Source organism: Athene noctua, chromosome 2 (assembly GCF_965140245.1).
Source record: "Athene noctua chromosome 2, bAthNoc1.hap1.1, whole genome shotgun sequence".
NCBI classification, from domain to species: Eukaryota; Metazoa; Chordata; class Aves; order Strigiformes; family Strigidae; genus Athene; species Athene noctua.
In genome coordinates, this window is record NC_134038.1 from 78,356,188 (window position 1) to 78,382,571 (window position 26,384).

Consider the following 26,384-nt stretch of genomic DNA (forward strand, 5'->3'; position numbering starts at 1 on the left):
TCATGATACCACTTGTTATGGATCTTCAGTCCTATGCCTTTGATTTTTCTGATAATGTATTCTCCTTTAAAGGAGAAAAAAACCCTCGGTGTTTTCAAACACTCAAGCAAAGTCTAAATGATAACTAGAAAATGGTGTGAACTAATTTTAATACATACCTGGTATATGACCTGCCATTTTAAGTTACTTTTATTGATACTGACTGGTAGCAAATGCTTGGGAAAAGAATAGGGGAGGAAGTGAACCTGCATAGATTGACCCTTCCAGGGACATATGCTTCCCATCTTCTGCCAGTCAGCATTTCTGTGGCAATGTTTAATAGCTATTGGCTGCTCCACTTTGTGTTACACTGTCTGATCCCTTTTTAACCCATTTTATCTTCTTGGCCTTCCCAACACTGATAATGAATTTCACAATTTCATAAAAAGTCATGTGAAAATCTCCATCTTTGTTTTTAAACTTCCTGCTTGCTACTTTCATTGAGTGACATTTGCAGAACACTGTTGAGCCATCTTGGCAGTGTAGACAAAATTCTTCCTTATCCTTCTTCCACAGAGGGTAATATACAAGTCATTTCTCTGTTCGCTATTGCATTTTTCTGCTTTGCAGATAATAACATCTTTTATCTTCTCCTAATATCTGATCATTTTAACAATGCTAAAGATAATAGCCAGTGATGAAAAAGGTGGTCTTTCCATTTCTCTTAAGCTGTTATTGGTGCATCTCTGTCCCCAGAATGAGTAACCAGAAAGTTCATCTAAACAAAAAGTGGATGCTCTCCTACAGTCCTAGCTCTGTGAACCTGCTCACCAATAATGCATGTCCTGATGCAAAAGTAGGAGGGGAATGTATGTCTCTGGTTGAATGGGGATGAAGAGACGGATAGGTAGTATATCACTACGTGTTTTATGAGCCAACTCAATTCTTAGGTTCAACTAATACTTTTAGCTGCGAAACCATCATCCCTACTGAAAGAAGTAGTCTTTACCTCAGCTTATCCTTCTATCTCCTTACTTGTACTGGCACAGCTGCCTGTGGAGGTGTATAGTGGCTCAAAATTTAAACCACCCTGGTATAAAAATTAACTCTGGATAAATGGTTGATTTTCAGCCAGATCTGTTTTCTGATTTAGTTTTATGGTGTGGCTGCAGGAATGCTTGTGCCAAAAGGATGAGCATAGGATGAGAGAGTGAGAAGTCAGAACTGAGGTGGAGAAAGTAGAACTGCTTTTTTTTGATGGCCATGCTGGAATGGGCTACAACAATTCCCTGACACTGAGATCAAGTGATGCATTTCATTCTGCATGCAGGCCGTTAAGATTTATTTGAAAATAAGCTGGCAACAGACAGATGATATGTTGAGAATGGTGGCTCTTTCACCCTGCCCAGACATTGCCCAGGAGAATGCAGATTGGTATGGGGTAGTCTGCGTAAGGAGTGTGCTCACATTTAAACACTATTGAGTATTAAATCTCTTATGGCCCATTTTGAAATACCAGTATTGACATAGCCTGTGAATTCCTTTCTCATCAGTACCTACAATTACACATATCCCGTTAATCTGTAGGCTACGTGAATATTTTGCTTTTCCCATGATTAATTATACTGTGTTTATCCACACTGAACTTCACGGGCTGTTTTACTGCCCAGATGTTTATGGCAACTTCCCTCAGCCACTGAAACTATTTCTTTGTAGTCTCTGTTCTGATTTTTAGTGAGCTTTTATGATGTGAGAGGATGCTTCTCTTCTTAGATAGTGCAGTCTTTTCAAGAGCCTCTTACAAAAGAATTTAATGAAAAGTTACTTGAGTTCACTCCTATTCACAAGCCCATTGACTTCATAACAGATGGAGGCATGTTTACAGAATAGGTGTCAACTCATCTTTAGTTAATATATCTAAATAGCTCTTTTCCTTAGCACGTTTTTTTTTCCAAAGTACCTCGCTCTGTTGTTCCCAGGGTCACTCCAGTTCTTTTTCAGAGATTTGCATTATATCCTTACCATTTGTTAGCTCTCTGACACTGTGTCTGTTTTGAATGATCAGGCTATCCACCACAAGTTTCAGACCACTAGCTTTTCGCTTAGGTTAGTTCAGAGCTGATGGTTTCTTGTTGATCAACTTATTAATGTGCCCTAAGACATCTTGTGCTGATGATCCATATTGAGACAGTTTCTCAGACTTGCTGTCTGTAAGTAATGGCTATGAGGAGGAATCTCCTTAGCTCTCTCACCTGAATGAAAACCCATGTTTAATTTCTAGTGATCTTACCTGCTTTAGCGCTGCTTTTGCTGCCCCTTTGCCTGAATGCCATAGCTTTCACGTAGACATAGGCTACCTGTGGCACAGGCAGCTACTCTTGAGCTGCTTGTCTGTGACATTCTTCCAGTGAGAAGAATTAATTTATTTCCTCACTCAGGCAAATGTTGAAAATAGACCCAGGTGAGTGTCCCCCTAGAATGTAAAAATATAAATAAACCCCTATCTGTGCAATCAATGAGACATGAATCATTGCATTATTGCACTTAACTAGTTTTGCCCAAGAAGTTACCACTGATTCGAACCTCTGGGGTTGCATTGCATTGCCTTGCAAAAATCATGGTAGTCTCTTGTCCTGGAGGAAGCCAGTTGCTCTGTGGTGCTTGGAGGAACAGTGTCCTTCATGCCTCTCTGGGTGTTCCACTATACTCACACGCTGGGAAGTGCTGTCATGTCAAGCAGCATAAGGTAAAGAAGGAAAATTTTTTATCTCAAGGGTATTGTGCCTGCACATGTATAAGGGCCATTCTGAGGTATTTTCATTCTGATATTTTGAAAAGGTTCTGGAGATAACATGTAAAGTGGGAAATGATTTTGGTTTTCATATGGCTGCAAGACTGCAAAGATTGAACAGTATCTTTAATGATGTGTATACAAAATTGGCTAGATCATAACAAAAAAACCCCATGATTTAAAGCACATTTTAATAAGTTAGTGCTTTTATGTTTTTAAAAGTCTGAATAGGCATTTTGAAATATGATACATTCACGTTTATTAATTTCAAAGCAAACTGTAGAACACATTCTGCTTTATTTTTTGCTGTTTCTGAGTTCTCTGCCATTTTTTGTGGCAGCCTAAATTGCATTCAGTAAATAATAAAGCAGTAAATAAATTCATCTGTTTAATATTAGCACTTACAGAAGAAACATATATTTTTGAAGACTTCAGCTTATCTAGCACCTTTTCAATACAAAGTTGGTACAATATATAGATATCTAATTTCAGTTTTATGCCAGGCATCCAGTTTACTTTTGTCGATTTATGCAAATAATTTTGGCATCACAGGTTTTTATTGGATTTTTTCTGCATGAATACAGTTGGTGGCATTTGAATTTATCATCTATGTGGGGAACTTAGATGTATAAATGTATAATATACATATTTAAAAGCTTGCTAAATCATTTTAATAGCATCTCATTTCAAAACTTTACTATAGCTTTGGCTGTGATCTTAACAAAATATCTATAAATCATTCTGAGCTGTGACAGCCACTGTCCAATCAGAAGGACTACTCTCATTTTGATGTGAACGCTTACTGACTGCTAATAATACTAGCTAGCATTTTTAGGTTTTTCAATAATAAGATTGTCATCATAATCATGTTCTCCTGGTTAATAACATAGCCTTCACAGAGGCTGCATGATAACATTAAACCATTGGACTACATTGAAATAGCTCTTAATTTATATCAGCTCAAATGAGATAGTCAGGCCAGTGAAGGCTTTATTGTATAATAATGCCATAGAATTTACGACAAAACATTGATGATATTGAAAAATGTAGAGAGCTCAATAAAAATGTGGTTTTATTCATTTTTCAACATCTTTTGAATAAAAACACATCTCCAGAAATGCTGATACTCTAAGATAGATATATTTTGAGTTATTGTTATTGTTTGGGATGTTAAAAATCAATCATGAAAACTCTGGGACAAAAAGAAAAGAAGGGTAAAGTATTATAGAAAGTAGGGTAAAAACCACCAAAATTAAATGGGAAAAAAAAAAAAAAAAAAAAAGGTCCATCTGATGACTGGGCCATTTTTTATAATCTGATAATGATTTGATAAACTGAAGGCATATTATATCAATAAGCTGTTTTTTCTTGCACTGCCCCCTTATTACCAGGCTGATTGCATGATATAAGTTCAGGTTGGTAAGAGTTAGGGGATTCCTGAAATGCCCATTGTTGTAAGTGAAATTCTGCACTTCAGATAAATAAGACATCATATTCAGTTGCCAAACTGTAAATTGTTTCCTTAACAGTGTTTGATTTCTAAAATAAATTTCTACTGAAGTCTGAGAGTAAATAAATAAATGTTCCATTGTTTAAGGCTCCTTGCAACTTTGTTTTTTTCCTAGGCCTTTTTTGGGGGGAGGCCTTATAAGTTTGATGAAATGTATGTCACATAATGTGTGCTTGGGGTTTGATTTCTATGGGATCTGGAATTTATACTTGACTGGCCAAATAACAGCCTTGTAGGGGTGGTGTACTGTGCTTATGTTGTCTCTTAAACCTGTACTCCAGCAGGACAAGATGCCTATTGTTTCTTTACTTCTGTGTCCTCTTGTAACAGAATGAATATTACTGTAGGTTAGACTTCCTGTGGAAGAACAAGTTCAAAAAAGAGCGGGAGGAGATTGAAACCATGGAGAACCTAAATCGGGTGCTTCTGGAGAATGTGCTTCCAGCCCACGTAGCTGAACACTTCTTGGCAAGAAACCTGAAGAATGAGGTCAGCCATCTCTGTATATCCTCTGCTCTGTAAGATAGCAGCATGTCCTGAATATACCACTTAATGCTGATTTGAATAGTAGGTCCATACAGCGAGATTATAGATTTACAGTTACTTTAATTCTCCCTCACCTGCCTGAACGACTTGCTTTACAGCACAGAATGCACCTTACTACCTTGAAGTAAAAAGTGTGAAATTATCTTAAGTGGCAACGTGCTTTGCCTTTTGAAGGAGGGTAAAAAGGGTGAGAAAGAAGAAGGGGATGGTTGAATCAACATTAATTTAAATTTAAATAATATGTATTCAAATGCTTTTTCCTTTGTGATCAGAGTGGAGCTGCATCAGATTCTGAATTTTCTTCTGGTGACTGGAGATCTTGCTTACTGGAGATAAAATTAACCTTTTCCCTGAAACAGTGGCTATTTTAATTCCAGAAAGAGGTTCTGAACACTGAACTACCTGTTTACTCGCTGTTTATGGACCTAATCCAAGCACCAGAAAAGTCAACCAAAAGACCTCTGTTGATTTTGGTGGAAATTAGATCTGCTCCTAATATTGCTTTGCAGTTTCAATAAAGAAAAAAGGATGAAAAAAGTAAAAGCATTTAGAGAGAGTAGCAGTTCTAAAGGTCTTAAATGCAATAGTTTGAATTACTTGTGCGTACTAAACAGTTGTTCCAAAACTGACGAAAGAGGGGAGAGGGCAGCTTTAAGGATTTGGTTTTGATCTCCTTAGTCAAAAAGAACAATGTCTTCCTGTCCTGATGTTAGCTGGGATAGAGTTAATTTTCTTTTAGTAGCTGGTACAGTGTGTTTTGGATTTAGTGTGGGAATAATGCTGATAACACACTGATGTTTTACTTGTTGCTAAGTAGCACTTCTCCTAAGTTAAGGATTTTTCAATTTTCCATGCTCTGCCAGCAAGCTGGTGCACATGAAACTGGGAAGGAGCATGGCCAGGACAGCTGACCCAAACTAGCCAAAGGGATATTCCATGCCATAGGACATCATGCTCAGTATATAAACTGAGGGGAGTTGGCTGGGAGGGTGAATCACTGCTTGGGACTGGCTGGATATCTTTCAGCAGGTGGTGAGCAATTGCATTGTGCATCACTTGGGGTTTTTTTTCTTGTTTTACTTCTCTCTCTTTTTGTTACATCCATTTTCATTACAATTATTATTATTATTTTTACTATGATGATGATGATTATATTTTATTTTAGTTAATTAAACTGTCCTTATCTCAACCCACAAGTTTTATTTTTTTTTCTGATTCTCCTCACCATCCCCCTGGGTGGGGAGAAGTGAGCGAGTGACTGTGTGGTGCTTAGGTACCAGCTGGGCCTAAACCACAACACTTCCCTTTCACTGTGGATTGCATTAAGCAGCACTAATCAGTATTTTGTATCAGTACTTTAATACTACCTGCAGTTACTCGTTTGGTCACTAATGTTGAATGGATACTGCTGTGGGGTTCCTTTGAACCCAGTGAAGACCTTGGCTGGAAGCCAGGTTGGCTCAGCTCCAGTTCTCAGTTCAGGCATTAAACACAGCAAACCATCAGGAGATTGCGTTCTCATTTATGTGCTGTTCCATCTCAGCTCCCCAGCAGAGCAACACCATCTGCTCACCTTTGTATTGGCAACTGGATTTATATTGTCACCCCTCAAGATTCTTAGGTTGGAAAGAGCTTTAGTAAATTTAGAGAAGAACAGAAATTGTAATGTGCTGGGCTCTTACATCTATCATGTCAACTTAAGTAAAAATGATTGGATGTGATTTTAATGATTTTTAAAAAAATCTTGAGTTGTTTCTTGTTTTGTTTATCTTTAAACACAGTTTTCAAAGAGGGAAGAGCCTTTGAAATCCCTGGAAATGTTCGGGAATAGAAGCATCTGTTGTGTCTTCATATTTGTTTCAGTGTCGGCAAGAATGTGTTGAGCCTTAAAGAACATTCTGTATGTGTGTATGTGTATACACCTGAGAATATGTTAGGACAGATCAAGCCTTTGCTTTCTTTGTGTCAACAGATACTGAACTGAAATTTGTCTGCGTTTTCCTTAGTTGCAAACATTCGTATTAATATGATTTATGTGTATTCTTTTCTGTTTAAACCAGATTTTGAGATGAAAATTAATCTAATGGATGAATAGTCTGTTTCAGAATGCTATTTAGAATTTTATGCATGCAGCTGTATGAAGAAAAGGGAAAACAAAGTGTGCTACTGAAGAACAGGCAGCAGGAATGAAAGGGGAAAAAATGAGTGGATGAGTGCTAGATGGGAGTAGTGGGACTGTACTTTTAGAGGACCAATAAAGGTCTTTTCATAACAGGATACACATTGACTAATGCTGATATGGTAAAAGCAAAGTTACTTCAGAGCAAACTGTTTGTTTGCTTTCCAGAACCTCCGGAACTGGGTTTCTGCTTCTAGTCTGTATGCTGGGTACCAAGCGGGGTACTTTCCAGTTGAGAGGGTGAAAGATAGAACAAATATAAAATGAAAAGCAGGAAACGGGCCAGGATTAAATATATCTGCACCTGGCTTGTGCAGCCTTTTCCTTTGTGCTGTTAGCATCCAGATCCCCTATTAGTAAAAAGTGCTCAGGAGCTTTTGTGATACAAGCTAACTGGCAAGCACATTACTGAGCCAGAGGAATCCTGTTTCATTAGCTACAGGATGGAGCCAGCACCTACTTAGAGCAGAAATTCTGCTCCAGAGAAGCTGACCACCATACCCTTCCAAGAGGGACCAGTTTGCCTCATCCATCCTGAGAAGATGTCCAGGCACTGGAGAAGAAGAGGGGACAGTAAGGAGAGACAACCAACAGAAATTCAGATGTTATCAAGAGAAAAAAAAAAAGAATAAAAAAAGAAAAAGGGGGGGGATTGACTGCAGAAGGCAGGATAGCTTTCTTTTTCTTGAAAGAAGCAAAGCTGTTCCTTCCTGGAATAGGGTTAAATGTAATTTTCTGATTAAAAGAGAGACTTTGAGATTTCTGAATTTGGAGAGTACTCTTTCAAGAGAAGTACTCATAGGAAAATTAGGACACCAAATTGCCACAGCCTTTATTATTATGAATGATCAAAATAAACTAGCTGGGAATGCCTCCTTAAAATTCTCTGACATTTATTTTGACAGCCACAGTTACTACTCATCTGGTTATAAACAGTGCCGTTTGTTGTTTCCATGCTGGTACTGTGCTATAGAGCATTAGTGGGGATGGATATTGCCCCAATATTAGAGAGGAAGGAAGAGAAATGGGACTTTTAAATGTCCTATTTGTCTTCTGGTTCCTGTATTATGAGGTGGTAAAATGAAACCATCTTCTACCATCTCTGCTTCATTTATTTGGTAATATCATATGCCTACAGCACTGCATAGTTTGTCTTATTTTCCTGTAAGGTTTCAGTTGTAGCTCCTAAAAGACCTGTATTCTTATGAATTGAATTTATATTCTCAAATAAACCTTTACATGGCATTAGTTTTCATGTTCTATTTCAGATATGGCACTGTCCCAGTATCACGTCTGTGCCTAGAGTTTGTCTGTTTCACAAACTTTACAACCAGTATCTCACCAGTAGTGTAATTCTGGTATGTTTTACATGCTCAGGATGCAAAATCAGCAGGATTAAAAAAGCAAATAAAACAGCTGCTATCTAATGTTTATTTGGTAAATTAAACCAACTTTTTTTTACTAATTAACAGAATCCTAGGACAATAGAATTGTGTATTGATATTAATTAGAAGTGTACTATTAATTTGGCTCTATTTAATTTACTGGACTTTTCAAGCTGGTAGAAATATGAACAACTTTTTTTTAAAATATTTGTCACAGATATATAGAACTTGTTTATTTTGTCAGGTTGTTTCAAGTGTATGTAGTAATCAATTTTTTGAGTATTAATTCTCTACGTGTTGGTATAAATATTCTTGTATCTCCCTTCAGTCTTTTATATAGCACTGTGAATTTCCCCTTCTGTATTATCAAGGCCCTATATTTGTGATGCAGTCCTTTTTTAATAACCAGCACCATGTCTGTGGCCTGAATTCTTCACCCAAAGTTGAAATCAAGTTACAGGGAAGGTGACTGGAGGAAACAGCAAGAAAGCTGAGTTAACCACAGAATGTAATGTCTGTACCTATTCTGTTAACTTGCCTATGAAAAGCACTCAGCACATCAGATCTTAATTTTTACAGTATTTATATGCAAATGTAACTGTAGCTTCAGTGTAGACATGTCTGAGGTAAATTGGAAGTAGGTAGATGTGAAGCAAAATTCAGACTTCAAAATCTAAACATTTGAGGAGCAAGCCCATTAATCTTCTACTGCTCCACTTAACTAATTTCAAGCTAATTTGAGTATATCTGCACCAAGTCTAGGTGCATACATGCTCAAGACAGCTGCCAGTGTATGTCACTGCCGTATTACAGAGTGGACCTGGTTTTAAGTGTTGGAAACTGGAGCCAAGAGAAGTCAACCTGGGCCTGAGCTTTTTAATTTTTAGAGTCAGTGTCATCCTGTATAGTTTCAGGCACTGATCTTGAGTGCCTACATTAGGAAAAACTATGTCTTTGGCCTTTTGTCCATAACCGACTCGGAGAGAGAAATGCTAAGGTGATTCTGCCTGTCTAGCTTTAAAATAGCTTCCAGATAGGCACATCTGCTGTACAATATTGGACACAGGATGACTGTGCTTTCAAATGAAATACTTCAGTCAGGTGCTTAAATTGGCTACATTCAGTTGACGTCATCCAGCCAGAGGGGTTTCCTCTCCCCATTGTTTGATTATTATATGGATTGAATTTATTAACTAGGTGTTTATGGAGATGGATAAAATGGATAGCAGAAAAATATCACAATATTGGCTCTTCATGACAAACTCTCTTGGCAAGAGATCTAGAACTTCTTTGAAGTTTAGTAGCAATCTGACATTGAACTCATCGGCTTGGACATTTTGTTTAGTTGCTTTTCATTTGCACAGTCAGGTCACGTTGAAGTGATACTGATTTTGTATATATGGCTGTAAACTGGATGTCAGGTACAGACAGGCTATTTCAACCAGCTTGGCTTTAAGAATGTAAGTAACAGTGGTGAATTGCAACAATATATTCCATCCCCACTGCACAGAAGTATGGTGGAGCTTCAGTGATGCTCTGGTTATAGAATCCTTGGAAAATAAAGGGGCAGAAAAATCTAGTAATAAATCATCTATCGTCTCCTCCACCTGCCCATGTTCCTCCCTGTCTGACATTATTTTCATGTTTGCCCAGAAACCTCCTTCACACCTGTTCTGTGATGAGGTGGTCAACAGTTTTCCTATAGTTATGCTATTTTTCAGTTATACATCACCCATAGAGATTCACTATGTCTGTACACATCTGTGTACAAATATACCACATTCTTCCAAAAAGAAACATACTGCTAGTGAAATTGAAAAAAATCTTTGCTAAGCAAAAAGAGAAGTAATATTTGATGCTTCTTGAACTCACAGAAAAAAATCCTATTCACCTTATTCACATGAGTATTGAAATCCTTGTTTTACTCAAATAATAATTTGAGCAGAATTTGACTTTATAGTAGCATACAGCATCTTTTATTGCTGTGGTTACTTTTGTATATAGATACTAATTTTTTTAAAAAAGTATTAGTTTAATAAATTTTCTTTCTTTTTTTTTAAGATGTGAATTTGACCTGAAAGAAGAGATATTCTAATGTTTAAGGGCAGTGGAGAGGAAACTGAAAGGGGGGCAGGGGGGATGGTGTGGTCATTTTTAGCATCAGAAACTTTCTGTGTAGCAGAAGTGCTCTCATTTCAGTGGTCACAGAGGCAGTGGAGAACCTGACATAAATAAGTTTTAGTTCAGGTGACTGCTTTACTTTTGCCTCAGCTCCTTGTTGTAGAAAAGAAATTACAAATATTTTATCTTATTAGGCATCTTGTCATTTTAGGTTAGGAACTATCAAGATTGTGTTGCATTACATGTTTATGGTGCATTAGGTTTGTGATTCTGGTTGTGTTTTCTAGTTATTACAATAACACAAATAGCTAAAAATAAATTAGATAATTGTTTTGCAAAATACAGTTTCAGCCATGCAAGCTGAACCAGATTCTTGTCATGAGAAGCCTCAGAAATGAGCCCTATCTAATAAATTAGGGAGTCTTTTATGTTCATGGAGTTAATGTTCAGAAGGAAAAAAAGGTAGCTTTAAATCACTAAAATTTTTTCAGCTGTATATGTTGAGTCTCTCTAACAGGTTTATACACTGTTTAATAAATACAACTAAATTCAAAAAATACACCTCCCTTTTCAGAATGAGGACACTGCAAATTAATAAGGAAACCTTTATTTAGACCTGGTATGACAGATTTTTTATTCTATTTTCTTTTGGCAGGATCTGTATCATCAGTCATATGACTGCGTCTGTGTCATGTTTGCCTCTGTTCCGGATTTCAAGGAATTCTACACAGAATCTGATGTAAATAAGGAAGGCTTGGAATGTCTCAGGCTGCTGAATGAGATCATTGCTGACTTTGATGATGTATGTACTTCTAACAACAGTTAACATATGGTTTCAATCTTAATAACTCAGGGTATGCAACAGTAAGAAAACATACTTGAAAGGGAGAGTGGAAGAGCTGTCAGAAGAACTTTTGTGTGCCTAGTCACGTGGAAAGTACTTACAGGGAGTATCAAAGGAAAAAGAGATTTATATGGGATAAATCAGATACTGATCTGACATCATACTCAATTGCTTTTGATTAACTGTAATGAGAATCCTATGTGTATATCTGATGGAGAAATTTTTGCCCTTTAGCTGCAGTTCACGAGGCAGTTACATTACACTCCATATATTAACTACAGTTTCTAAATGCTAGTGCCTAAAGTCAGGTACATAAATCCATGTCCCCTAAAATAATACAGCTTTGCGTTATACCCGATCTGTGTTGGTCTCATTATACAAAACATTGATCAGTTGATACATGAGCGAGTCAAATGATTGTATATATTCTAATATTCCATTCTCTGAAGTTACAGCAAGTACAGAATATGGCTACAGATGGATTGTGAAAAGGCAGCTGTAAAGGTCTCACTGAGAACAGTATTTGCCTTAAAGTTATTAGTGATGAAGATACCAGAAAAAGGCATTAAGACCATGTCATGACTCAGAGAGCACAGTCTGAATTTGCAGTTCTGCAGCTGTAGAGGGCATTTTAGCAGCAAACCCATTTGGAAAACATTGGAATGTTCAAAACAACCTGGGATGTGGACTAAAATCCTTGTATTTTAGTCCCATTACCATGGGCCACCTCATTGCTATAGAAGAGATGTTTACTTTCAGAAAGCTGCTTAAAGAATAACTGTGGGCTCACATGGTGTCTCAGTTCCAATATAAAATGCGTACAAAGTTTACTGACTTTTAAGAGCTGTATGTTCAATAAGGTGGACTTTATTCTCATTACTAGATAGTACCTTTAGAATAAAAAGGTATTTTCACAAGCAGAAATTCCCTTTCCTTGAAGGCTATAACTGTTGTTTTATCGATCCTTAAGTCCTTCATCGTGTATATATTTGTCAAGCCATTTGGGGTCTATTAAGAGACTGTTCTAAGAACTGATGCTGTTAGAGTAGCAAGGCTGCTGATCTGGATAATGAATAACCATCCTTGTTTTACAGTTATTGTCAAAGCCAAAGTTCAGTGGAGTTGAAAAGATAAAGACCATTGGAAGCACTTACATGGCAGCAACAGGACTGAGTGCTACACCCAACCAAGAACAGTGTCAGGTACAGGAAAAGGCTCCTGCTTAATAAAAACCAGCCTTCAAATGAAGGCTAAAATACTGTTCATTAAACTTCAGGTTATGTATAATGTGGGATATTTTTATTTTGCTTTTATTAACATAGATTGTGTTGTACTGGACAAGTGTATACTTTTGTTTAGTAGTCTCTGTGAATTATTGTTCTACACATTGCAGTTGGAAAATGCCACCTCTGTATTTGCTAAGTCTAGAACAGGCCTATTCTAAATACAATACAGCATTTTATTCCTACAGGCTGCAGCAGAGCTGGATTTATAAAGTGTACAAAAGACTGCAAGAATGAATATTTTCCATTGTAAACTGGGAGGACTGAGTAGTCTTACTAACCATACACTTACAAAACCCTCAGGTTCAGCACTGAGAACGTGTTCCTTTGTTTTTCGTTTACTTAATAGAGTAGGATTGGGAACTACAGTCAGCAGAAATAAAGTTCAGAGAAGCAATACATAACTTTTAAGCAAAAGCCTTGCTTTTTCCATGATCTTTAGAGTTCTACAGGTTAGTGACAGAGACACAGCAATTATAAATCAACACATTCTCTGCTAAGGATTAATGTGCTCTTGCCAAACTGATGTTCCTTCTAGACAGAAGCAATTAACACCTGAACTATAGACCCTAAGGATCCCAGGGACAAAAAAGAATTATTTTAAATTAGGTCTGACATTTAATACAGGGAGGTGAAGGGGGTGAAGGAAATGCAGAACTGTAGACTGGAGATGAGAAGACATAGAAAAAAATCTCAATCACAACTTCAACTAGTGTGTGTACAGGAAGAAATTTATTGTTTGAGTTATTTCCACAAACTGTAAATCGAGAGATCCAAGTTTTGGAGTTCCCCTTGGTGACAGAGGACACATTTTCCAAAGAAATCCACCAGAACTCAGCAGCCTTCAGTCCAGATGCCCAAAGATGTGCAGGTACTGCAGTACCTAGTGAGGCAGTGACTGACTGCTAGGCATACTGCTGGGAACTGCCCCCATCTTAAGACAAGCACCCAAGGAAGACTAAGTGCCTAAAGAGGGGGTCTGAATACATCAACTGAACAGGAAGCCATCTGTCTTAGCTAGGAGTGAACTTCAAACGAAACAGGCTTCATTCATCTAAACAGCTGCTCTGGCAAGCACCACTACGGTCCCACGTAGGCGGATGCGTCTACTCCATGAATCATCTCCTGAAATTGTCATCTGTCCATCTCTTCTGTCATTTTATCTCAAGAATGGAGGAAGATTCAGTTATTACTCAAAGAGATCAGTGTGTCCATCTCTTAGAAAATCATTCTCTTATCAGGGCCTTACCCTGGGCTGTGGGAGTCCAAAACCAAATTTTCTTCTCAGCCTGAGGGGACTCAAACCAGTACTTGGAAATCAGGCTACACTGTTGATGTATGAGGAGACATTAAGTCTATAGCCTTTATAAGTGGTATAAACTCAGAGCTAGTAATTAGGGGACAGAGGTGGGTTGCCTTCTTCCTCTCTTCCTCTTGTATTTTATTAATTTTCAGGTCTATTAGATGTTCTCAGAGGTGCTTACTTATTTACCAGATTAGATCAGTGGAGGAACTCTTAAAATGATGAATGTCACTGGATTTTAAGCATGAACTGGGGTGCTAAACTGTGCAGCAGTGAGAGGGAGGAGTGTCTGTTGGCCTGTCCACAGGCATAATTTACTATTAAAGGGCATAAAATAGAAGCAGACTCTTAGAGAAAATTAATGAGCAAATCCTAGCCACACATAGACATTGAGTGCCTGTGGGATTAGATAGCAGCTAATGAGTTATTTGACAATCAAAACATTAGATTAAGCATGTTGTGGATCTGTCATCTCTAGACTGTCTGATTGTGTAAGTAAAATGCATTCTGGTCTATTGGCCATTGTTTGATCTAACTGATGCTGGACAGGGCACCATCTTTTCATTACTTTTCTTCTGCTGCCTGCTGGCATTAGGACAACTGTAAGGCTTTATATCCTTTCAAGTATATGGCATATTTTGGTTGTATTCTCACAGAAACTAAGGCTAAGGAAAATTATTTTACTCTGTTTGTTTGGCTGTTTAAATTCAGGAACCCGAACGACAGTATATGCACATAGGAACCATGGTGGAGTTCGCATTTGCCTTGGTGGCAAAACTGGATGTCATAAACAAGCATTCATTCAATGACTTCAAATTACGAGTAGGTATGTATCACAGGACTTTTATGAGAATATAATGGAGGAGGGGGAGAATTCAGTGTGAAGTACTGGCTAATTAAAGGCTAATTACTAGAACTGACCAAAAAGGTCACGAAAGTAAATAGCACCATCTTTACTCCCTTTAAAGGCAGCTGACATGGTATTGCCCCTTAACCATAGCTGCTGTTGTTGCAAGGAGTGTTTCAAGGCAGGACTCAGAAAAGGGCAGTATTCCTAAGTAAAGAATGGTTGACAAAATATGTTCCCATGGCTCTGAGTGGTTTTATGGTAACTCTATAATAATTGTGCTAGAGGTTGTTAACTGCATACATTTTTTAAGCTTATCAATATCAAAGGACACAAAGAAGTCTCTAGACAGGGCTTTACAAAACCATATAAATGGTTTTGAGGGCAAAAGCTATAAGAGGCCAGTGAGGCTGGAGTCTGAAATATTTTAGATGTACTAAACTCAAGCAAGCATACAAAAATGCATCCTTTCCTTTCCAGTATTAGACAGAGGAGGGTATTTCTCTTCTGTGGTCATTGATAAATAAGATCAAAAATGACCAGTTGTTTATATTTAAAAGGGGTATCCCTTATATTTCAGCTTCTAAATGCTACTACTTGTGCATCATGGTATTTAAAAGAGAAAAAAAAAAATAAATAGGCAGCTGCAGTAAGTCATGGAAAGGATGATGAAATAAATTAATTCAGAGATGGTCAAGAACCATATGTTCCAAAATGTTTATTCCCTGATAGCAGTACACAGCAGTTTTACAATCCAATGTGTAACTTGGAAAGTGTGAAATGAAAACAGTAAATAAGTATTGGAAACCCATAAATCCTGTAAACATGTCAGAAGTATTTGATTTCCAACAGTTACTCTCCTGTCTTGTCTTTTCCTTGCTGTGCCGCTTGCTTTTCCTCTCGGCTGCTTCTCTCATGTTTATTTCACAGTGCCACCCACTGGCAAAATTTGCTAATCTGTGTTCCATAGAGCACTCCTTTGCCGGTATGTTTTGTATTCCTTGCTAGAGTTAAAAAATGACAAAGCAAATCTGAAATATGTTTCCTTCTCAGAGTGTTACAGAACTTGATGGGTTTAAAAGAAACGTGTAGAGATACCATATTTTTGTACAGAATAACAATTCTCTTCTTGCCATAGATGGCAGGTCACATACTTGCAAAGGTATCAGCAGTGTCAGTACAGATAAAGAGCTGCTGAGTGTCAGGGCTAATCCACAAACTGATTAAAGCAATACTGACCCCCTTAAAGTGGGGATCATGAAACAAACCTTTTAGGGGAAAAAGAGATACCTACTTGTGAATTTTAAATTGTTTGCTGTAGGTTCCAGAGAAGTCATACTGCTTTGCTTCATGAAATGAGAAATTATTAAATCTACAAAGGGACACAGGCCCCAAACTGGCACTTTTGCCACCTTAATCCAGTATAGGCACTGCTGAGATCTTCATCTCCCATCTTCACTTCACTCACTTCTCACCACCGCCTGGCCATGAATGCCTCTGATTACCATAGCAATTAAAGCCACAGAAACATCTGAATATCTCTGTCTGAGATAATCCCACTGTAAGGGTTTAAACCCAAACTGCCGTTTATAAAAGCCTTCCTCAGCCAGCATCTAACCCCAGAATTGTTGTAACTCACTAGAGGTCTCAGCTTTCAATCCTTGTTTTCTGTGAGTGACTGAAAGGCTAGTTGTGCCTTAGGAGGTACACAGCCTACTCTGACATTGTCACACAAAAGAGGGTAGCACCTAGATTATATTTCAAGCATTCCTCCTCTTCTGTTAGCTAAAGTGCTTAATATATTAGACAAGGTCAGATACGCTTTTTCAGCAAGTTTTGCACAGATACTGCTGTTTTTTCAGAACAAAATAGAGGATGACGTTGTTTTCCATATAGCTTCATGGTTAGAACATTGGTCTGTGTTGTAGGTGAATTTAATTTGGTTCCTGCTTTTGACTGATGCTGCTCAAGCATGGGGATACCTGTTCCCTGGAGAATACTATGAGCCCAGGCTGTAGGATACTCTGGGATGAGATATTCTCTGTCTGTCCTACTGAACAGTATTTGCTGAACGGTATTTACCTTTTTATGGAATAAATGTCACTTTGGATACAAGAGAAAGAGACAGATGGTATCACCCTCTGTTAGAGCATTTACCTGGACTGAGAGTACTACTCATCCAGCCTTGCCCCCATTTCATGTGTCATGCAAAAGAGACCCACACTAGCAGGAATGACATAAAGCAGCACATCCCAGCATGCCTGGGTGGCCAAAACTCATTCCTAAGAGATATGGGTAGAAGTCTGTTTGAAGGAGGAGAGATCTGAAGCTGTCTTTGCAGCCCCTGAGGTATTATTCAAACCACCAGCAGTGGTGGTTCAGGAAGAGATAAAAAAATGTCACCTCTTGCCCATTGTATTTTGTTGGAAAGTCCCACCACGCTGCCCTAATTTCTGAACCATGGCAGAGTGTATGTCACACACAACTCTTCAATATTCCCTACTAGCTAGCTTGGGGTACTCAGCAGATGACTTTTGTGGATTCCATTCTTAGGTCCCTAGTGCCTTCTACACATTGGATGTGATGAGGCAGAAAGACACACCCATGGCATGGTTGTTAATGCGGTGTTGCAAGGCTTAAATCCCTTTATGCATTTAATCCCAAGCATTTAGAGAACTATTTATCATGTTTTATCTGGTATTCTTCAGGGTTTGCATATTTCCCCAGTTTTCTAAATTTAACTGCTGCAGTCACTTTTTCCAGGGTTTCCAAATGGTCTTATAATGTGGTCGCTAGCCCATGCTGCCATGTTATATATGATCCATACTAGATGAGCCAGCTCTGAGATGCCTCCCTGTGCTACAATCACACCTTCATTTTGCTGCATAGATACATTGCTAGGGATGGTTTCTGTTAAGGAATTAATAGAATTCTGTTATTGATGTGGAGATGATTTTAGAAATCCAAACTACTCACTTGTCCCGGATTTATTTCTCATTAGGTCTAACCTGGCTTTTCTGTTCACTGAGCTAGAAATTTGTTACTCTTATTCCATTCTTCATCAAATTATTTTAATGCATATTATTGCAGTTATTTAGGACCATTCTGTGGGCAATCCAGTCTTCAGAACAAGGCTTCAAATCCTTCCAGCTCATTCACGTTAGTTTATTCTACCTCTAAGCAGCAAAGAATACTGTAAAAGTAATTTGATTTGGCCAACAACTTTTGCAGACAGAAGCCCTTTTCACTACAAGTAGAAGTAAAAATAAATTATTTTATGTCTGTTTTCCCAGAAGCTGCTGCTCTCCCACAGTGTGTTCCTCATGCTATGTAACAAAGGCAGTAGCAAGTTATTAGGATACTAATGGATGAAAATATCAAATTTACTCAGGATGGGAGGGAGCTGTAAAACTGAAATTAGATTAACTGACTTTTGGCATTTTTATAACCAACATCCTCCTGCTGTAAATGGTCGATAAAAAAGTTGTGAATAGACTATTGGTTGCTGTACTCACCATTTAGTATGGGCCAAATACCATGTTCATTGACTTGATATGTTACCAGATGCACTGTGTGTCCTTGTTGGGTGGATCTTTGTTCTTAATGTTAAGTTCTGATGTTTTCCAGGTATCAACCATGGACCTGTAATTGCTGGAGTAATTGGAGCTCAAAAACCACAGTATGATATCTGGGGCAATACAGTAAATGTGGCCAGCAGGATGGACAGCACTGGTGTCTTAGATAAAATACAGGTAAGTTTTGATTTTGTGCTAGTATTTATGTTAATCCTTTGAGTTTCGTGCTTAAAAAACATATATTTGTCCACTAAACAGGTCAGTGTTTTGGAGCTAAGGATGCCTACAGAAAAAAAAACTATCATCAGCTGTATCTGTACATTTCAAAAGAACTAAACCTTAGGCAGGATAGTAAAGAATTAAAAGAAAATTATAAGAAAAATGGGAGGAGAATCAAAACTTTGTCTTGACCCTTCAGAGGAATACAGTGGAGGAAGTAATGGGTTGCCTGGAAATGCATCCCTAGATTAAGAGAGGATTTGAAATAAATCACATTTCTGTGAATTTCTAAACTCGTAAAATTCTGGCTACCTTATCTTTGAAGGGCATTCCAGATGATCATTATTTCTAAGTAAAGGGAATTACCATAACTGCTGTTAAATCCATAAAACAATCATGAAACTCCTTTTAATGAACCATGCTGATTAATAACCTTTATAGATTATTATCTGTATAGATTATAGATGGACCTGTATAGAAAAGACCTTTAATTTACTAACTTTCCAGTAATTCCATGGTCAGGGATCACTTTTTAAGTACCTGCCTAGTATGATACCTAGAACTTTGGTATCCTAGCATGTGATTGAGAGCACTCCAAATCTATGATTGAGACTATTGAGAACTAAATAATGGAAAAATAAAGTTACCAAGTGCTGGTCAAAACTGGAAACAGAAGGGATGTCAATGCAGTGACATCTGCAAACAGTTGCTTGCTTCACAAAAAACCACAGACAGTCCGAGACAACTGATGCCGTTGAACAACCTCTGTCCTAGTGGGCTTTTGCCAAAAATGGCAGAACTGCCTAAGTTTGGTTCACTGCCAGTTCTGTGAGAAACTAGCAACAGCAGTTCTGACAGATGATGCTAGTGTCTTACTATCACTTCATTCACACAGCCTTAGTATTTGCAAAAAAGATGGGAAAGCTTGGGTCTACTGAAATGAAAAACAGCTCCTGAAGTTGAGAAAAATGCTATATGAGGAAGTGTTGTCCCTAGTGCCATTTGAGTATCTACGAGCCCTCTGTTTGCAGTTCTAGGTACAGAAATGGTTATACCAAATTTGGTACTCCATGTAAGCAATTAGAATGGGCATCCAGTGACAGACTGAAAGCTCGTGTACTCAAACCTCACTTGAGACCCTTAAAGGCGTTCTAAGCATTATAGCAAAACCCTTATAATTGCTCAGAACATATGTTCTCTTCACACTCCGGAAGAAGATTCTGCTTTGCTCTGTTATCAACACTGGTTGTATTACTGTATTGTTGCAGGTTACAGAGGAGACGAACAACGTCCTGCAAACATTGGGGTACATGAGCACTTGCAGAGGAATAATAAATGTAAAAGGAAAAGGAGAACTGAAGACATACTTTGTACATACTGAAATGACAAGATCCCTTTCACAAGGGAACGTGGCATCTTGAAGATGCTTGTACGTGTCATCAATACCATATTTTCAGGAAAGTATCACGCACTTTTTAACTACATTTTGGCCCTTAACATGCGTGCTATTTTCTGGTATGTGGCACTTATTTTAATATGGCTGCAGAATAGTCCCATGAGCCATCATTTTGCACCTTGATATTCCTATGTTCAAGGACAGTTGCGATGTACGCTATCGGACTGGAAGATTGTACTGCTACTTGCACTGTTATTCAAAGACAAGAAAAGAAGGAATAGGAATTAAAAGGAGATAACTCATACTGAAAGGACTAAAAAGAGTTGTTAGTGACAAATGAGGGGAAAAAAGGCAATAAAGCTAGGGGTGCATACTATTTTCTGATGCATGGTGTTTTCTGGAAAATACAGTCGCTCCCCAATAGCATCCACTAATCTGGTATTAAAGTATACAGTATTTGTAAATAAGTTTACTCTGTCCACACATGATTTGGATGTAATCACCAGTTGCATCTCATAGCCAGGGACACGTTGGGTGGCTTGCTGGCATTCTTTCTGAGGAGAGAACTAACAATGCTGGAATAGTTTTGTACAAACGTGTCAAATGTTTTGAAGCTATTGTCTTTTGTAAGGTTAATTCATTAAAAGTTTATATGTACTTTGTCTTACTGTTGCTGTCTCTTAGTTTTGCTTCCTTACATGGCTTCTGTCTCTTTAAACCTACCCATCTTCTGCTGCTGCTGCTGCTTTTTATCCAGCAGTTAGATGTTAAGGCAGTCTGTGGCCAGCTCTCTCAATAGCCTTTATTAATACCTGCTAGACTTGCTATTCCCTTTCAGAAACTGAATCACCTCTGTTGTCTTCAGTCTTGGGTGGCATCCTCGGCAATTTGCAGTCATATACTCCCTAGGTGATACAGAAGATGAACCTCAAATCCATAAACACAAGAAAAGTGGGGGATAATGGAGACAGCAGCAGTGTTGCTACTTTGCAACTGGCCAGCAATGCTTAAACAATAACTAGGAGAAGCTGTAAAGGAGAAGAAAAGTTTTGTTTGTTTTGCACTTTGGCAACCTCTTTTGTCCATGCATGCCTTTGACAACTTTTATAATGCCCAATTTCATGGGATATTTAAAATAATGTAATTTATCGGGACATGAGTATGAGTGGAAGATAGAAAAAATGCTATTTTGTGGATATTTGAGATTAATTTAAATCCTGTTGAATTTAAAATTATCACATTTTCAGAGTTTCAAAGATGAGCCAGGTAAAAGACTAAAAAGGCAAGTAATTGTACTATCTCTGTTCCATTGAAGCACTGATAGTAAAGATTTAATTTTTGCTTTGCTATAATCAGTACTTGAAATTTACGTGTTCTTTTAGTCATAATATCCTAACAAGACCAAAATTAATAAAATCATCCTATTTACAAAATAGCATATAATTACAAGATTTTTTTCTGACTGATGCCATATGAATGTAGACGTCAACTTATGTACTATTAGCTCTGGCATGTTATTGTTCTCATTCATGAAACATATTTACATTTGTATGGCACTGGTGTCCTTTCAGAAGGTGTTGTCAGAATTGTGGGTCACAAATAAATGGCATCAGGCCACAGTCTCACTGAGTGTGGCACGGTTTACTCACAGCAGCCATCTGCCCACTATCATATTGGAATGGCAGATTTCAAATTGCCTACACTTGCAGTAAAATAGACAATCTGAATTTTGGTCCCCTTAAGTTAGTCTAAAAGCAAAATGCAAGTTATTTCAGTTATGTCCAACATAACACACTTGATGTCTCACCCAGAGCTGGAGACTTGATCAGTAACTCAAGATAGGTGCTTAGTCAAATAAAATTTCATTTAAAATATTTTGTTGTCTTTATGATTTCTTTCTTTTGATTAATATGTCAAGATAAGTATTTTCCAGTGGAATGACTTTCCAAATAGCTCAGTTACAACAGAAAAAATGTCCCAGTCGTTGCCTAAAACAAACTATCACTTAGTTATGCTTAAGACTTCTCCTAAATCCCTCCTCTTTCTTTACTATAAATTTGTCCTAGGAACAATTAAAAAGTTATTAATCTCTCAGACTTTGAATGTACTCTGTGCTGTTAAAATCATTATGGTATTATCACAGGTCAAAGCAATCATTTCTTAGTGTGGATGAAAACCCTTTATGTAAAGTTGATTATAATTGTACTGTTGTATCTATGCAGCTTTCAGGTATAACATGTATTCAGGATTTTGTTTTTCATTTGTATCCTTGCACATCAGTAGCAAATCTTGTACCTAACTCAATAGCCTTGTTTCTATGATTTTTATAAAAGTTAAACAGTATTTTACTTCTGTAAGCCATGAAATGAAATATTTGAGTGGCCATTAGCTGTCTGGTCCAATTAAATATAAAGATATCTATGTGCCCTCCAAGAGGATGTTGAAAATTCCCTTGTTCAGAGCACTCATATTTCACTGGTGTTCTCTCATTTTGTAGTTGCATTCTAATTCTTGCAGCCAAATCCTGCTAAAGAACAAGAAAGTGGGCAAAAGATTATTATACATGCAGTATGATGCCCATACAAAGAAAGGTTCATACCATGCTCTTCTCTAGCCTTCAGTTGCTGAGTATTATTACTACCTTTCTAGTGCCAAGAAGCTATTTGTAGCCAATAAATACTTTTTGTCTTCCAATGCATTTTATATCTACTGTTTATACTGTTTTATTTTTCCCCTGCCTAGACTGACCTGGAGTTCTTGTATCCTCTTTCTTCCTCTCCTACAGCAATTTCATCTGCCTCTATAACTGGATATAACACTGCTCATGTATCAGTGTGTAACTTGAAAAGTTTTACGGTAATCATACAAATCCATATTTAACATTCTATGTATTCTGCATCACAGTAAGGCTCATCAGGTTCTGCAAATTCCATGTTGGTGCCGAGGTTCATAGATCACTAGCAAACCACAAAAAGCGTGACTCCCAAAAGTACAATGCAAATGTATTTCACACCATGAGGCAGCAGCCAAAAGATCAATATGAGTGATTCGCTGTGGTCTGGTAAAGTCAAAACCAAATGGCAACACCTTGGGAGCCTGCTGGATTTCTTTTTCAAAGTCAATGCTTTGCTCCAATTTATAGAGGGCTACCAAAGGACAGGAAGAAAGATTAGACTTGCAGATGTTTTTGTTAACTACAGAAGTAGTTGGGTTTACCTGTAAATTAATGCTATTTAGCTGTTGTTTCTAAAGAGAGACACTAGCATCTCATGCTGTATGAAAAGCCTTTTTCATTCTCTATATTCCTTTGATTCCTCTATTTTGTAAAAGACTTTCCCTTTTTCCACTACAGCACAGATAGTTCAATCTGTGTGTTTATAAAGCGACAGCTGTGCCTATCTGAAGGTAGAGCTGTTGAAAATCTCTCCTGTTTTGTTTTCAGAACTTCACATCAGGACAAATAATCAGCTGTGTTGTCAGGATGCTTTATATAGCACCAGATTTGCTGTTAAAAGCAATTACGAGCTTGTTCTCTGATACTTATCTTTCCTTCTGTATGAAGATATTTTATTTTTTCATTGTCAGATAACAGATTCTCCTTCACCTGACCTAGATACTACCCTTCAACATTTTTTACAGGTGGACCCCAAACAATTTTAACACTAGGGCTTTTTAGTTTTATTCTTCCTTTCTTGTCTAAAATAGTGGAGTGACTGGGGAGGAAATATGTAGAATGAAATACATGTGCCTTAAATAAAACATGCAATTAAGAGAGTATTTTTGTTCCTTGAAGTACTTCAAATTTGTGTGGATTTGTCAAAAGTGGTGTAAAAATCAACTTGTAGCTGGTTCACCCTAAATTTTGCTACATACTAATTTCAAACATTTTCAAATTTAGGGGCAGGAATTATTCAGGTCAATGTAGTTACTAATATGTCCAAATGCAAGGTAAGGACATTTTAATCCTGTTTGCAACTATGAAGATAGGAACCACTTTATGTTGTAGAATGCCAGTGTTCAAAGCAATGATTCTGACAAGAATGGTTTGAAATTTTTTAATGGCGTATTTTTCAAATACATTTGTAGCCATTGAGATTCTCTTCATGAAAATCTCAGTTTTGACAGGAAAAAATGCACATGAAATATTTTGAAAGATGGACATGACTAGACTAGAAATTTTCGTGTTTGCATTCCAAAACTGTTGCAAATAACAATTGTTATGAAAGTAATGTCACCTCATGCATAAAACTGTGTATTACTCTACTTACCAAGAGGGTTATTGAACAGAATATTTATCTGATGGAGTATCCATTCAGCAGGTATCATTCAGCATACAAATAATAATTGCAAGTTATATCAGTCAACCAGTTATCATTTTATATTTGTTTTAAAATTATTAAAATTAATTGTAATTATTTGAAAAGCCTAAATCTCCAGTCAAGCAGTTGAAATTGTAGTGACAAGCCAACCAGGAAATGTTTGCAATCTACAAACCAAGTCTCAGTCATAGTAAATGTGTAGAGAATTACTTGAAACAACAGAATATTCAAGGAAAGTTAAAAATTTCCTGAGTAGCCCATGAACAAAAAACCCCTCAAGATTGCAAAAGGTGTTCTGACTTCCGCCACTGGTGTACAGTTGCCTCCTTCAGAAAACTTCTGAAGAGCTTTCCTGTTTGAGATGGGCAGTCTGTCACTAATTAGTATCTAGAAGAAACAAGCACTTGTGTGAAATGACTGGCTTGGACTAAAGCTATGGTAGTGGAAAGGGGACAGAGTTTTTGAGCCATTTTTGTTTCAGCCTCTTTTTCAAAGGCCATCAAATGGAACATTTGTAGCAAAGACTGTCTCTCCTTTGTGGCTCAGCTGAGAGTCAGGAACACACAGCAAACTGATACATGTCGAAGTCAAACAGCAAGGACAGAAGATGAATTGCTAGGCATTGACAGCAAGCTACTCATCTCCACTACGAGTGACCTGAGTTTGAAACAGGTATGTCAGCTTGTAGTAAGAAAACACCTACTGTGGCTTTTCTGTGTATCAATGACCTGTCCAGTTATAGATATGTCATCTGTCCTCTTGTGTCCGTCCCATCTCCATCCCCCTGTCATTGACATCCCTGTCATGTGTTATCCCCCCCACACCCGTTCCCATTTGCTTTACAAATTCCTTTCAGGAATTTTCTTGCAAAGTTAGTCCGTAAGCCAGTTTGACATTTCAGAACAGTGACCCTGCCTTTGAGACACCTTTATGGGCTACAAAAGTACCTGTCAATGTGTTTGAAATTCAGGAACCTTACCAGTGGAACCTGAGGTGGGGGATACTGCTACTCCCTAAAAAGGCAGGCAGTTGAACTTCTAAGACACTGTATTCAAAGCAACTTTTAACACTTTGGTCTCTGAGTTCAGCTGTACTTGAATGCATAGTTTTGACCATATAGTTTAAAATTGCTCTATCGCCCTCTTACAATTGTTTACATGTTCATGTTTAAGTTACTAAGGAAACAGACTGACCTCCCGTGCTACTGACAGGAACATACACTTAACAGTAGCATATTAGTAGCGATGATCTAAGTCTGGTTGTAACTGGAACAAAAACCCCTGGGCATTAATATCCTGCTTCTGGGGAATCTGCAAAAGGTGACCAGAAAGAAAAAGCCTTTGTAAAATTCAAATAATTCTAAAGGGATTTATACCTTCATTAGGAAGAAGTGAACTGTAAAGCATCAGTTTTAATTATTTCAAATGGGAGGGTTATGACAAATCTATAACAAGCATCCACCAATATTTTTAACACTTTGTATTGCATCCAGATAGTGTAATTCCATTTAATGCCATCTTAAATGTTAATCAAAATGAGCTACATGTGAACAGTAGAAAGGAAATTGGAGAGAAACCTTTCAGATCTGACTTCAGAGCTCTCGCCTAGCTTAGTTTGTATTTCTGGTGAACGGTTTCTTGCAGCTCTATTTATAGCTTCAGCTCAGCTGCTTTTTATAAATGGGCCTCCTGTCTCTTGGTGCTTGGACTAAACTACAAAAAAGCACTTACACAGTGGCAAACGTGTCCCTGCGTAGGAAGCTGGTGTAAGGAAGGCAGCTGTTGAATTTTCAATTCCACTGTTCACTGACACTTAGCTAATTTGGCCCATGCTACAGAAAGAAGAGGGTCCTAATTGGTAAAGGGACGTTATTAGCTAAGCAGATGGAAATTGTCACGAATTATTTAAAAAAACACACACCCAAGTCTGTGGAGTATAAATGACTCCACACTGCACTTGCAAATAAGCAGGAGGCTAAGTAATTCAGTGCATTAGTGATGGGAGAGTGGCAACTATGTAGTAGGGCTGGGACTTTTAAATCAGTAGGCCTGAATTATTGCCTGGGTCCAAGATGCCAAAACAATTGG

The 26,384-nt window shown here is 37.7% G+C and overlaps 1 protein-coding gene across 1 annotated transcript in view; it reads left to right on the top strand.

The window, feature by feature from the left end:
• The window catches only part of ADCY2 (adenylate cyclase 2), a 231,861-nt gene extending 209,851 nt beyond the window's left edge, over positions 1-22,010 (top strand). Inside the window, exons 20-25 of the mRNA XM_074899489.1 lie at positions 4,611-4,769; positions 11,167-11,313; positions 12,450-12,557; positions 14,653-14,767; positions 18,416-18,540; positions 19,851-22,010. Of these exons, the coding sequence (XP_074755590.1) occupies positions 4,611-4,769; positions 11,167-11,313; positions 12,450-12,557; positions 14,653-14,767; positions 18,416-18,540; positions 19,851-20,003 (807 nt within the window). The 3' untranslated portion in view covers positions 20,004-22,010. The remainder of the gene's footprint in view (positions 1-4,610; positions 4,770-11,166; positions 11,314-12,449; positions 12,558-14,652; positions 14,768-18,415; positions 18,541-19,850) is intronic.
• The last annotated feature ends 4,374 nt before the right edge of the window (positions 22,011-26,384 follow it).